General features: G+C 25.3%; 1 protein-coding gene across 1 annotated transcript in view; it reads right to left on the bottom strand.

The window, feature by feature from the left end:
- The window catches only part of LOC100199662 (tyrosine-protein kinase SYK-like), a 47591-nt gene that overhangs the window by 19390 nt on the left and 12788 nt on the right, over positions 1 to 15413 (bottom strand). Inside the window, 1 exon segment of the mRNA NM_001309782.1 lies at positions 10991 to 11100. Coding sequence (NP_001296711.1) covers positions 10991 to 11100 — 110 coding nt within the window.

Here is a 15413-nt window from a genome sequence, read left to right as displayed (position 1 = left end):
TATATATATATATGTATATATATATATATATATATATGATATATATATATATATATATATACAACCCTCGGAATTAGGGTTGGCATTCGGCAATGCCGACCTGAAAGTATTAATTGGCAAAAAATTGCCAACCTCGTTTCTATGTTTTATGGTTAAACCTTTGTATCAAATAACTTTCGCCGACCTTATGCTGACCTCAATATATATATATATATATATATATATATATATATATATATATATATATATATATATATATATATATATATATATATATATATATATATATATATATATATATATATATATGTATATATATATATATATCTATATATATATATATATATATATATATATATATATATATATATATATATATATATATATATATATATATATATATATATGTATATATATATATATATATATATATGATATATATATATATATATACAACCCTCGGAATTAGGGTTGGCATTCGGCAATGCCGACCTGAAAGTATTATTTGGCAAAAAATTGCCAACCTCGTTTCTATGTTTTATGGTTAAACCTTTGTATCAAATAACTTTCGCCGACCTTATGCTGACCTCAAAAAGATTGAGGTTAAAATTATTGCAGACCTCATTTTTCCTTATTCAGAGGTTGTATATATATAAATGAAATATATATATATATATATATATTTTTTTTGTTATTTCACCTCCCCAAGGCCCAGAAGGCCACTACAGATGAGGAGGCTACTTAATTGTGGTCATAACCCTCTCTCAACTCTATAACTTGGAAACACGAACCTTGACGAACAAGGCCGCTGCGCGGAGAAACAAGTTGAGCGCGGTACTACCGTGGTGGGGATTGAACTCGGAACCTCTCGCTTATGAAGCGAGCGCTCTACCACTACACCACATACCGCATTTATACACATGATATGCATATATATATATATATATATATATATATATATATATATATATATATATATATATATATATATATATAAATATATATATATATATATATATATATATATATATATATATATATATATATATATATATATATATATATATATTCTAAAGAATTCTTTTTATAATAGTGTCAGCAAATTCCACAAATGTGTGAAAATTTACAGTAGTTAAGACATTTGCAACTTCCTGTAATTTAATTTTTGGTATAAATTGAAGTTTTATTAATTTGATCATCCATTTCTGATGAATCTTTGTTGATGAAACACAGTGTTAAATAGAAAAAATTTTTGTTAAGTGATTTTCTACTAATATATATATATATATATATATATATATATACATGATATGTATATATATATATATATATATATATATATATATATATATATATATATATATATATATATATATACATGATATGTATATATATACATGATATGTATATATATATATACATATACATATACATATATATATATATATATATATATATATATATATATATACATATATATATATACATATACATATACATATATATATATATATATATATATATATATATATATATATATATATATATATATATATATATATATGTATATATATGATATATATGATATATAATATATATCACATATATATATATATAATGAAAGACTCTTTTTTCTAAGGGAGACTTAAATTTTGGAAATGTACTTGTTGTATTATTGTATTAGTCACATTTTAAATCACATGATTGACAACTGGCACAAGAGTGTTGCAAAATATATCATACATTGAACTGTTATTATCTTTTGATGATTTCATAAACAATTTTGAACAGATTATAAAAGAAGTACAAGAAGTATTAGTAGATATAGATGCTATAACACATTTCACTGAACGGTCTTCTTGTGATACTCTAATCGTAAATAGAAACAAAGATTGTCTTGATAAATCACCAGAATCTAGTTTAGTCAAAACGGAGAGTACGTAATCTCAAGAGATTGGCTGACTATTATTATTATGCAGACCATAAAAATAAAGCAAATGAGAAATATTATGATATTGATATACCGAATGAAGAAATTGAAATAATAGACGATGATTGATTTAATTGAATGCTGTGATGATATTGATATAGGTGATCTCATTTCTGATAGAGTATAACCATTAACTCAAACGGCTAAAAATAAATTTAAAGAATCTTATTTTAATAAAATAGTTGATAAAGTAAAAGATTTATTGCAAGAACGATTTGAATCATATAATTTTTTAAATCAAATTTTTGGTTTTCTTTTCGATAATAAAAGGCTAAAAACTATGAATACAAATGAATTCAATACTAATTGTTCAAATCTGGTCAAACACTTAGGAAATGATGTTAAAGAGGAAGAATTCAAAATAGAACTTTCTATTTTAAGATATATTTTAGAAGATAATTATGCCATTATAGAGAATTTGGAATTCATTTTAGAAAGGAATTTGGAAGAATTATATCCAAATGTATGTATCGTGTATATCGAATAATTTTAATAATACCCATTATCGTTAATTATTGTGAACGATCATTTTCAAAACTAATTTAAACTAATTCAAAATTAATTGTAAATTATTTGCAATCTATAATGTTACAGGTAAGACTTTTAGGGTTTACAATATTGTTGATAGAAAATGCAACTGCAAAATGGCGAGGAAAACTGATTTATAATTTCTTTGTATAACTTATTTTTAGAAATAAAACCCAATAAAAATGAATTCAAGTAAGTTGAAAAAAATCTTTCTAAGGGTCACAAAAAGTTACAGCACAGGGACCCTAAAAGTTACAGTACTGCTCTGACTATCAGCAAAAAAATACTAATGGGTGTTTGACAAAAATTAATGATGCGTGAATTTAAATTAAGTCAATATATCATTAAATTAGAAGAGAATTTTAAAAGTTGTTTTTAACCAAGAATTTCTTCTAAAACTCAGGTTTGAACTTGAGTGTAAAACTTGTTTATCAGTTTTTTTATTTTTATCATTTGCTAGGGTTTCTTTTACAGAGTTTTGTCTGCATTAGGCTTCCTACAAATGGAGAAATGCTCAGAAGCTATGACAGGCTTAATCTTCAAAAAAGCAGTACGTAATTTGGTAATTAACAAATGAAAATATTACATTTCTTACAATGTTTAATGTTAATTTTTAAAAGTATCTTTTGAAATTTTTTAGCACCAGGCAGATCAACAACAAAATTGGTTGTCCAGTTACTACTGGAAAAATGTATTTAAGATGCTTTAAGTTTGCTGATGGAGTGGGCAGAGAGAACATCAAGCAGATAATTATTGGTGTCTGTACTTTGAGGAAACTTATCAATTTATGGGAAGAGACTGGGTTAAACAATGTCTTCATTGTGACCAAGCAAACTATCAAGGCCAGAATCACAAAGAAAGTCAAGAAATACCACACTTTAAAGATGCTAAAATTAGTAGTTCTACCAGAGGGCAGCTACAAAACGATGGTGAACACTTTTTTAAAAAAGAGCAGTGATCTCTATTTTTAAAACAAATATTTGATTTAATAAAAATTGATAAAAAAATAGGGATGATAAGGCTAAGAGAGAAGACAAAATTCTTGAGACATTGTCTGAGAAGGAATATGGTCAAATTTGTGAACATGGAAAATAGATTTTATAAATATGCTCACAGGGCAAAGGAAAAACTAATAAAAATGTCAGAGAAAATCCAGAATTTTTATTCTGATTTTGAAAAGATACAATTGGAAAAAAGGAATATCTAAAAATTAGGATATAATTGCCATTGGCGCACCTTAAAGGAGCTGAGTTATTAAACTTCTCATTTAAACAGCCTAGAGCTTTTCATGAAGCAAGATTTATGGCTAAATGTATCTTCTTACTGGTTATTCAGACGACTCAAATGTACCACCCTGCTAATTCTGGACAGTTAGAAACAACATATTAAACCATATGAAGGTTGTGATCAACTATATTGTATTTTTTCATGGATTCTTCTTTCTGAAAAGCCCTAATGCTTTTCATAAATAAGAAAATGATTCAATGGCATTCAATATTGCTTTTTAGAACATAAATTTACAAACTGTAAACAAGTTCAAAGAATTTGCAGCCCGAAGAAGTGTTCTTTACCAGAGCCTCAGGCGTCATACTTCGTATCTGTCCCTACAACAAATAATTTTTGCTTTTGCTGATAAGAAACTGAAAACCGAAGTTAAGACCAACATAATAAACAAGCTAGATTCTTATGATATGCTGGATATGATAAATCTGGTTAAAAGAAGCCTGAAACTCAGGTTTAAAATTATTTTTATTAGCAATCCTACCTTAATGAGTTTAAGAACACCATTTGCTAGTTTTTAAAACTATTTGCTAAAATGAAGATTTTGTTGCATTTAAAAACAAATTTCTCCTTAAAACCAATGACTTTTTTTGTAAAGAAATTAAAGATTTTATTCTGTTTCTTCACCCAGGCAAAAATACCCAAAAATGCCAAACTACTGACTATAATAGTATAAATATCAAGATGATGGATAAGCTATGTTTAGGAACAAAAGTGGTCAGGAAATGGAGAGGATAAAGAAAAATTTTGTACAAATTTAAAAAAAAAACAATCTTCTAATTTCTATTAAATGTAATATGAAAATAGTTAACTATCTTGAGTTAACGCTAAACCTTAACGATGGTTTTTTTCAGCCATACTGCAAACCAGATAACTACAGACTTCTTAAAATATTTAATAGAAACACAATCAAAATATGTTACTCCTGCATGCTTAACATAAAATCCATTATCAAATCTCACAATAAAAGCACTTTAAATAAAGAGGCAAAAATTAATGAAATGAAATGCAACTGCATTGACAAATCCAAATATCCAATGAACAACCATTAACTTTCCAACAACATTGTTTATTAGGCAATCATTTATTCAAACAATCCGGAATACAAAGAAAAAGTGTATTTTGGAAACATCTTTTAAAGTTCAGTATGAAACCACTTAAAATCCTTTAATGCAATTAGATATAAGAATGATACAGATCTATTTTCTATTAATTATTATTAAAGTTTGACGAGCAATTACTGCTGATCAAATATAAAGAAATATGGAAATTAAAAGAAAAAAACTTTACACCTTTTGTTAGATGGAAGATTGTTAAACAATTCAAACCATACAACCTAGCATCAAGAGTTTGCAACCTCTGTTTGAACGAAAATTTTCAAATTTTGATGTATAAAGGAGATAACCTACTTAATACAAGGAGTGAAATAATCTTGAAGTGTAGGCACAAAAATAAATTCCTTATTTCCTCATTTGATACCAAAGATTGATCCTGGTTAGTTTACGTCACATTTACGCGGCGTTATACTTTCAGGGTTCGAAATAATTATTCAATGGTTGCTGATCAACATTGATCAGCTGAAATAAAAAAATTAAAAACCAGACGATCAAATCATTTTCCAGAAAATTAATTTTTTATTAAATTTTACTAAAATTTAAAATGCATTTTTTATTTACCTAACATAATTAAATTGCCATTTTAACTTTAATTATTTCATTTAGAATTAAAATAAATTGTTTGTTATGCCTTCTTTTTTTAAATTTGTTTATTTAAAATTTATATAAACGCATGTTTTGTCATATTTCTTTTTAAATGTTTTATCTTAAGTGCAAATAAAACATTGCCGTTTTTATTTACACTATTTTGTTTAGAACTTAAATTAATGTTATTTTTGCTGTATTTATTTTAATTATTTTATTTAGAATATAAATAAATTATTTTATTTAGAATTAAAAACTTTGCTTTTTTTTTAAAAGTAGTTTATTTAAAGATGTTCATTTAAAATAAAATATAAATTAATTTTTGTTTTTGCCATTTTTATTATTTTATTTAAAAAATAAATCAAACATTTGTTTTGTTGTATTTATTTTATTTAAAATAAAAATAAAATTTGCCTCTTTTTTTTTTTTAATTTAGAAATTTAGAATTTAAATAAGTTTTTTGTTATTAAATTTAAATGAATTGTATTTAAAATATAATTCATTTTAATATAATTTTGATGTTGATTTATTATTTTAAACTTTCTGTATTTTAAATGATTTTCTATTAATTATTATTAAAGTTTGACGAGCAATTACTACTGATCAAATTTGATCGGCCAGATTTTATCTTAGATCAAAATGTCAATTTTTCTAAATGTAGGCGATCATTGATCGTTGACCGGCCGCTATTTTGAGCGTTGTACTTTTGAAACTTTTAAAATTTTGTTTCCATGGAGTCATTAAAACTCATGTCAACGTAATTCTAGCTGTAATTTTAGCGTTTAATTTTTAATTTTGTAATATATGGCTGATGATTGCCTCTAGGCATGAAACTTAAAATTCCATAATAAAAGTTTTTTCTTTTTTGTTTTTAATTATAAACCGCTCTGTTTTGAAATTTATATATAATCAAGTAAATTTCCTAAATATTGCACTTTTCAACAAACAAGAGTTTTGTATTACTTTAATACACTACATCAAAGGATATATATACAGGGCTCGAATTAAGCGTATTGCGATCGCGAATCGCAATTACTTTTTGCGATTAGTTTTTTCTTAAAATTTGTTTTTTCGCGATCTTTCTTTTTTTCGTGATAATTCTTTTTTATTTTAGAAGATTGATATTCTATTCGCGAATATTAGGGTGGCTCTTAAAACAACATTTTTGAAAAAAACCTGTTCCTACCCCTTTACTTTGTTCTATATAATACTAAAACACTAGGTTTAAAATTTTTTTGAACAAAAAATTATTTTAGGGGTAGCTCAAGACCCTTAAAAATTTGACTGGTCCCTAAAATTTTGAAAATAAAAGTTTTTCTAAAGTATGTCAACCTAGTACTCAAAAGAAACGAAATTATATAAAAACTTTAAAAACAGAAATCACTTTACAAAAAAAGCATGTTTAAAAAAACTATTTTTTTAAAACTTGAAAATAATGACTTTTTTTATTTTCAGCTTAAAAACAATAGTTTTTATGCATTTATTTAAGAAAAAAATTATTTTTTTGTAAATTGATTATTATTTTTAAAGTTTTTATATAATTTCGCTTCTTTTGAGTACCAGGTTGACATACTTTAGAAGAACTTTTATTTTCAAAATTTTAGGGACCAGTCAAATTTTTAAGGGTCTTGAGCTACCCCTAAAATAATTTTTTGTTCAAAAAAATTTTAAACCTAGTTTTTTAGTATTATATAGAACAAAGTAAAGGGGTGGGAACAGGTTTTTTTCAAAAATGTTATTTTAAGAGCCACCGTAACAAATATTTAGTGTTCTTTCACAGTATAAAACTGCAGTGACTTCTGTAACAATAACTTTTTTTTTTAAAGCGGAGCATAAAGTAAAAGAAAAAAAATAAAAGATTTAGAAAATCAATTAGCAAAAATGTTCAAATGCAGGAAAAAGACCGATTGTTTAAGGAAGGAAAAATTTATAAAGCGATAAAGCTGGTGAAGTTGTTAAACATTTTTCTGAATTTTTAATTGGTGTAGGATGTGATTTGAATAATATACTTCATGAGTGGATCATTTTAAAAGCATACATGTTTCCCATCAAAAGTAACAATCAAAATGAGTATTATTTGAAAATTTGGGAAATTGTTTTTTCCAAATCAAATTTGGTCAAAGAATGCCAAAATATTTTTGATATTTTTGAACTATTTTTAATTTGTCCTTTTACAAATGCGAAAGTAGAACAAATGTTTTCATGTATGAATCACGTAAAAAATGACTGGAGAAGTTGTCTTAGACGAGATCTCTTAGAATCTCTACTTCGAATAAGTGAAGAAGGTCCTGAGATTGACAAATTTGAACCTGATACTGCTATGGACGAATGGTATAATGATAAAGTTAGACGATTATCAGCAAATTTTCATTGTATCTGGAAAAAAGAAAAAGAAAGTCAGGAAAAACAGACATTGATCTAGCGACAGTTACAATATCGGATTTGGAAGAAAGTGAAAGCGAGGAAGAAAATTGTGACAACTTTTAATTTTAATTTAGCGCATTGTAACCCCTTAAAATTAAAATATTAAATAATAACTTGTAAAGGCGTATGATTTTTTGCTTAGTAAAAATAATTTTTTGTTAGTAAAAATCTGAAAAATTCTAAGCATTAAACTAGTGAAATGATTACAAAACAATCAAAATATTTACGATTACGATCTAATACTTTTTCTATTAGCAATCAAAAAATGTATTAGATCGTAAAAGATTCTATTATTTAGACACATTTTTTTCTTTCGCTTTATTTTATTGAATGAAAAAAGTGAACTTTTATTAAAAAATACATTGAATGAAAAAACAATAGATAGAAATATCATGGGAACCTGATAAGGTTACTTAGATAAGAAAACTTACTTAATAAGAATTTAATTATCATTCTTGTTTGTGATTGTGCGGGTTTTCGTGAAAATGTTAAGTTTTAACATTTTATCATGATAATGTTTTCATCATTTTTAATAGTTTTTTATGTTTCAACTGTTTCAAATTTATAGATTGCTTTGTTAGAGTTTTAAATAATTTTTTTTACTGTTAAAAATTTATAGAAAATTAAATACTCTAGTTGTTTTAAACAGTTTAATATATGTAAACAAAATAGAAAATGAAATAATTAAAAGAAGATTATATCAAGTTCATTGATTTTACAAAAATACAGCCGTTAGATTTAATGCAATATAATAATAGTAATAATGTAAATTATAACTAAAGCTACTTTACAACCGCTGAATGTAAATGTTATGACATCTTATGCAAAAATGAGACTTATTATATATGTTATTATAAATAAGTTAAAAGAGGTAGAAGTGGTTTGAAATAAACCCTTTTTAACTTCTAAACAAATGAAACATTGATTAGAATTTGCATTGAATTACTTAAAAATGATATCAAATTGGAAAAAAATTTTGTGGTCAGATGAGACAAAATATAATCTCGTCTCATCGGATGTAATGCAAAAAGTGTGGCGAATAAAAAGGAGAAGCTTATAAATTGAGTTGTTTGCAAGGTAGTGTAATGCATGGAGGAGAAAATGTGATGGTTTGGGGTAGTATGAGTTGAAAAAGAGTGGGGAAATTTACATTTATTGATGACAAAATGGATGCTTCAATGTATTATGAAATTCTCAAAGCCAACTTGCAACCATATACTTAAAAATTGAGAATGGTAAGCGATTTCATACTCCAGCAAGATAACAACCCAAAACATGCTGCTAAAAAACAAAGATATACTTTGACATAATTAACATCAATGTTTTAGAATGGTCATCTCAAAGTCTGGACTTGAATCCAATAGAAAATTGGTGGTACATTTTGGATAGAAAAATTGCATGAGCGCATTGAATAATATAACAAAAGAAGAGACCCAAAATTTGGTCAACTCAATGCCAAATCGTATATAATATATATATATATATATATATATATATATATATATATATATATATATATATATATATTATATATATATATATATATATATATATATATATATATATATATATATATAGATTATTGCATTTGGGAAGCACGGAAGGAGAAAAATGATTCTTACGCCAATACATACGTCACTTTTAATTACTTTTGACTTTGTCCAACATTTGCGTGTTGTCAGAAAGTTAAAACCATTAATTTAATTACTAATTAATTGTTTTTTAAAAAAACTACAAAAACGAAAATTAAATTGTCCAGAATGTTTTTAAAACATTCTGAATGTTTTTAACAATATAAACAATGTTTTTATTTTTATTTTTTTTAACTAAATGTTTTTATTTTTAATTTTTTTAATAAAATGTCGTAACTTGCAACGGAGTGCTGCTACATCTACTATCTTTTAGCCTGACCCGCAAGGGAGTGCTGCTACATCGACTGAGGGTTTGGTTGGGGTAGGCAGTCTATCAATTAATAAAAAAAAAATTATGGTCTTGCATTTTTACTTTTTGTCAACAAAATATGGAAAAAACTTATATATGTATATGTATATATATAATATATATATATATACATATATAAGTATATATATATATATATATAAATATATATAAATATATATATATATATATAAATATATATATATATATATTTATATATATATATATATTTATATATATATATATTTATATATATATATATATTTATATATATATATATATTTATATATATATATATATTTATATATATATATATATTTATATATATTTATATATATATATATATTTATATATATTTATATATATTTATATATATATATATATTTATATATATATATAAAATACACTTTTATGTATACAAATATCGTTGCATACACAGACTTGTATGTCATTGATGTTGTCATGGGAGGATCTGCTACAATAACAAGAAGCTATTTTCCTCATGCACAAATAAAGACATTTCCTTGTATCAATGGATTGGGGATGGTTTTTAAGCAAAACATCTTTCAGACTTAAATAAATACTAAAAAGTTCACATCTTTTCTCAGTTGTATAATAGTAAAAGTATAAGTGATAAGTGATTAGTGAAAGCAACAACAGCCAAATTGAATGTGAATTGAGTGTTAATTTAAATACCGTATGATATGATACCGTATGGATGTGTTTATTAGTGCTTTAACTAACTCACAAGAAACTGAAGAACATAACTCATCAGCAAAAACAACAAATGAAGAGAAAGTTGTCAGTATTGGTGCAACAAATGAGGATAAATCATCAACAAAACAGTAACTTAAAAAAAAAGAAAGAAAAAACTTCAACAACATAACTCATTAGCAAAATTTTATTAAGACAACAACATAACTCATTAGAAAAAACGTTTTCATTGAAATTGAAATAACTACCTTTTTTTATCAAACTTTATATTATTATACGAAATTAAATACTTTCATTGAAAAACCCTAAAATTTAACATATCTTTTATCTAAGGTAAAGAACGTCACTTAACATATGTAAACCTAAATCTCATATAGAAAAATTTTAAACTCATTAAACTATACCTAATGCATACCTTTTGGCCAGGAATGTCTTCTTCTTTAAGAGTTTTTACAGCAACAGCTATAGATTTGTTGTTCTTTAACATGTAAACTCCTTTTACAACAGATCCAAAATTTCCATGACCTGTAGTATTATAACTATAAGAACTTAAAGAATCAAAAACAAAAAAAAACTTATAACTGATAACTGTCATCTAGATAAATACTAAAACATAACCATTTATAAAAAACAATTTAATTTACTAAAAAGATTTTATAAGAAAATTTTTATTAAAATATCAAGTTCATGTAAATGTTGATAGCCTGCACAAAAAATTATAAGAGCAGAAAACAGGCCTGGGCTGCCAACTCTATTTTTGATAGGTTTTTTACTCCCTGAGCCATTGTTTACTCCCACTGACGCATTTATATACTAATGAAGTATACATACATATATATATATATATATATTTATATATTTATATTTATATATATATTTCTCTCTCTCTCTCTCTCTCTCTCTCTCTCTCTCTCTCTCTCTCTCTCTCTCTCTCTCTGTCTCTCTCTCTCTCTCTCTCTCTATATATATATATATATATATATATATATATATATATATATATATATATATATATACACACAGTGCTGGACAATATATTTGAAATTTGTACAATTTCTGTCTATTTCAGCAAGTATATACTTGCTGAAATAGACCAAATAGCCCCCTAAAATATATTAAATATTTAAAAATGACAAATTCAAGTGTATAGGATTTGAAATTCAAATAAATATCTATGCAACACGCCATTTTGTTTGTTTACGTGGCGTTTTGTTTACTTAGTGACGGTTTGAATATTATATATAATTTCATTAACCATGAGCAAGATCTCATCTCGTTCTCATTTCTCGTGAGAAATGGGACTTCTCATGAGAAACGAGAAATAGAAAATTCTCGCGAGAAGTAGAACGAGACTTGAATATTATATTATTTTCCAAATTAAAAATTATTATAATTTTATTAAATTTATAATAATTTTTAATAATTTATTAAAAATTATTAAAAACTATTATAGTTTTTTGACAAAAACAAATTAAATTTTTAATTAGATTTTTTAATTAGATTTTTTTTTTAAATCAAATTAAATATTTTTAATTAGATTTTAAATACTAAAACTTTTTGTATAAAATGGTGCACTTTCGACTTAATTTCATTAGTTTACCAGTGGAATTCAACTTGACACATATTGTTCATATTGAAAAGAAATATTCTGAATTAATATTTGAAAAAGTTGTTTACATTTGACAAATGTCATTTGTGTCTATTTGTCAAAACCATGTTAACATTTTTTTTTTTTTACTTGGATTTTAATAAATTTGTTTTCAAAAATTGTTAAATTTCTTGTCTTGTCTCATTCTCGGTCTCACGAGAAGTACTAACTTCTCGTCTCCGTCTCGTCTTGGTTTGAAAAAACCTAGTCTCGTTTATGGTTAAATTTAATGAATTTTGTAAATATAAGTATGTACGAAATGTGTTTAATGAGTGAAGGGTATGATGTTAGTGGTATGCAATCTTTATTTGTGTAAATGTATGATACAGTTTTATTGTTTCTTTAGATTATTGTAATTAGATTAATTTTATAGTAATAATTGTAAGTTAATTGATACAATGGGAAAAGATGATGGCTTGTGATAATTGTCAACTCATATCTTTATGTAAGATGAGTTGCAAATCATCCTCTGCTGAGCTGACAAGGCAATGGCAACTCTATGATGTCAACATAAATCGTAGAACAACAAGGAGGAGGCTTATGGAACAAGGATACTTGGCCTACAGACCAACTGTGAAGCCTTTTCTGAATAATGCCATGAAGAAGAAACACATTGAATGGGCTTTGAATTACCGTGATTGGAAAGCTGAAGATTGGTCTAGGGTAAGTATTAAGTTTTCACATTTCCTGATGTATTTTATTACTCTTACTATACTTTTTACTAATTTAACATGTACATATATTAAGTATGAATATTTATTGGTTAGGGTTAAATAAAAACTGAATAGCAAAATGGCTAAATAATTTTTTAGTTTTGTTTATTAAGGTCTGCTTTTCGGACATTTCGTCGATCGAAACTATGCTGAAAAGAGTGCCCTTTGTTCATAGACGTTGCACTGAACGTGATTTACTGGCCTGTACAGTTTCAAAAGTGAAACATGCTGACAAAGTTATGGTGCGGAGTTGCATATCTGTGTTTGGTACAGGACGGTTTCATATTGTCAAAGGCACTATGAGACAAGATCAATACAGAAACATCATCCAAGATCGACTTTATCCACAAATGAGGGAATGGTTTGGGCAAGGGAGAGGAATATTTATACAGGATGGTGCTCCATGCCATACTGAAAATCAGTGATGGTGTTTCTTCATGCTCTTGGCATAGTTGTTTTGGACTAGCCGGGGAACAGTCCTGACCTCAACAAAATACAACTGATGAGTAACAATAGCCATATAATATATAACAATAACCATCAATATAACAATAACCATCAATAGTCTTGTAAAAAAAACAATGTATCAACAACAACAACAACAACAACAACAACAACAACAACAACAACAACAACAACAACAACAACAACAACAACAAGAAACTATTAATTTTCCCTAAATTATTTTTAAGTTATTATTATTAATAATTAAAATAATAATAACAATAATAATAGTAATAATAACAATAATATATAATAATAACAATAATATAAGATAACAAAATTAATACAAATTATAGTAAAATAAATAATAAGTATGTTTACAATAATTACAATTAAAAAAAATAATAATAATAATAATAAATATTATAATGGTAGTTATAAATATAAAACTATTTATAATAATAAGTTAGTGATTTATTAGGATGGTTTTACTAATATAGAAATCTGATTAAAGTAGTGACACCAATTTTTAAATATAATATAAGTAATAATAAGCAAAGACACATTGAAACACATGGACCGTAAACACATAGATTAAATCACATAGCACATAGATTAAAAATAAACGTATAGAAATCATAATTTGCAGATAATTATAATAATTTTAAAAAATTAAAAAATTAACAAACAAAAAGTACTGATGATAATTGTTGTAATAACGAAAAGAAAAATAATGTCTAAAAGTTAGAATAAAATGTTTTTCAGAATTCTTTTAAATTAATTTTGTTTAAGATGGAGAAAAGGAATTTTAGGATGTAATTTTTTGGACTCATTCAAAATTCATACAAGCTCCTGTTCCATTCACAGACACACTGATAAACAGTAGAATGTTTACTATACTTCTGGGTTTTAAAAGATGGTATATTTAGTTTTCCATTGTATATATTTCTAGAAGAGGAGGACAGTACTGGTCTACTTTTTGTGAACAAGTTTGTAATGGAAGATAGAACATTTTTGTTAAAATCATAAAAAAAAAAAAGATTTGCATACTTTAATAGCGCTGGAAATGTTGGAATGTTAAGATTTCTGAAGGACTTCGATGTATATGATTTAATTGGTTGGAAGTTTAATAACCTAATGGATTGACTTTAAGACGATATCAACTTTTTAATACAATAGCTTCCAACCTGACCCTTAACTTGACAACAATAAAAATGAGATTAGAATAATGCATAGTAAATATTCTTAAGTGTACCTTTATCAACATAATAACAAATTATTAATAGCACACCATTAGCTCAAGTTTCTTGCATAGTTCATTAATGTGAAAGTTCCATGAAAGATTGTAGTCAATTAACAAACCAAGATATTTAATAACTCTCGAAGGATATAGCCATTTATTATTAATTTTGATTTTGATTTCAACATTTTTAAAGAAAAAGTTTTTTTCTCAAAGATAAAAAAACAAAAAATTTCAGTTTTTTCAGTGTTAAGACATATTAGGTTAGCATTTAATCAGTGTACTATACTTTTTAGATCCAAATTTACAATTTTATATAAAGAATGATACAATTTGTTGATGTGCAAGAGATTTGTATTATTAGCAAACAGATCAACTGACGAAAAGTGAACAGAGTTGGTTAGGTCGTTAGCATAGATTAAAAACAAAGAAGGACCAAGAACAGAATCTTGAGGAACACAACACAAAACTGATTTATTACTAGAATTAAAACCATTAATACTTACAAATTGTTTTCAATCTGAAAGATAAGATAGGAACTAGTCATTTACAATACCGCAAATTTCATAAATATTTAATTTAGAAATCAAAATACTATGGTCAACGGTATCGAAAGCTTTTTGTAAATCAATAAAAACACCACAAACGAAATGACCAGTAGAGCTATTCTGATTTATTCTGTTATACATATTAATGCATGGCCGTGCTCAATGTTGTAATTATTAATGAAAATCAAATGAATTGAGGAAATTTATTATAAACCTTTCAGTTTTATAAATAATGGAAAAATCAA

This window comes from Hydra vulgaris, chromosome 07 (genome assembly GCF_038396675.1).
Source record: "Hydra vulgaris chromosome 07, alternate assembly HydraT2T_AEP".
Taxonomy (NCBI): domain Eukaryota; kingdom Metazoa; phylum Cnidaria; class Hydrozoa; order Anthoathecata; family Hydridae; genus Hydra; species Hydra vulgaris.
This window is presented reverse-complemented; position numbering and strand designations above follow the sequence as displayed.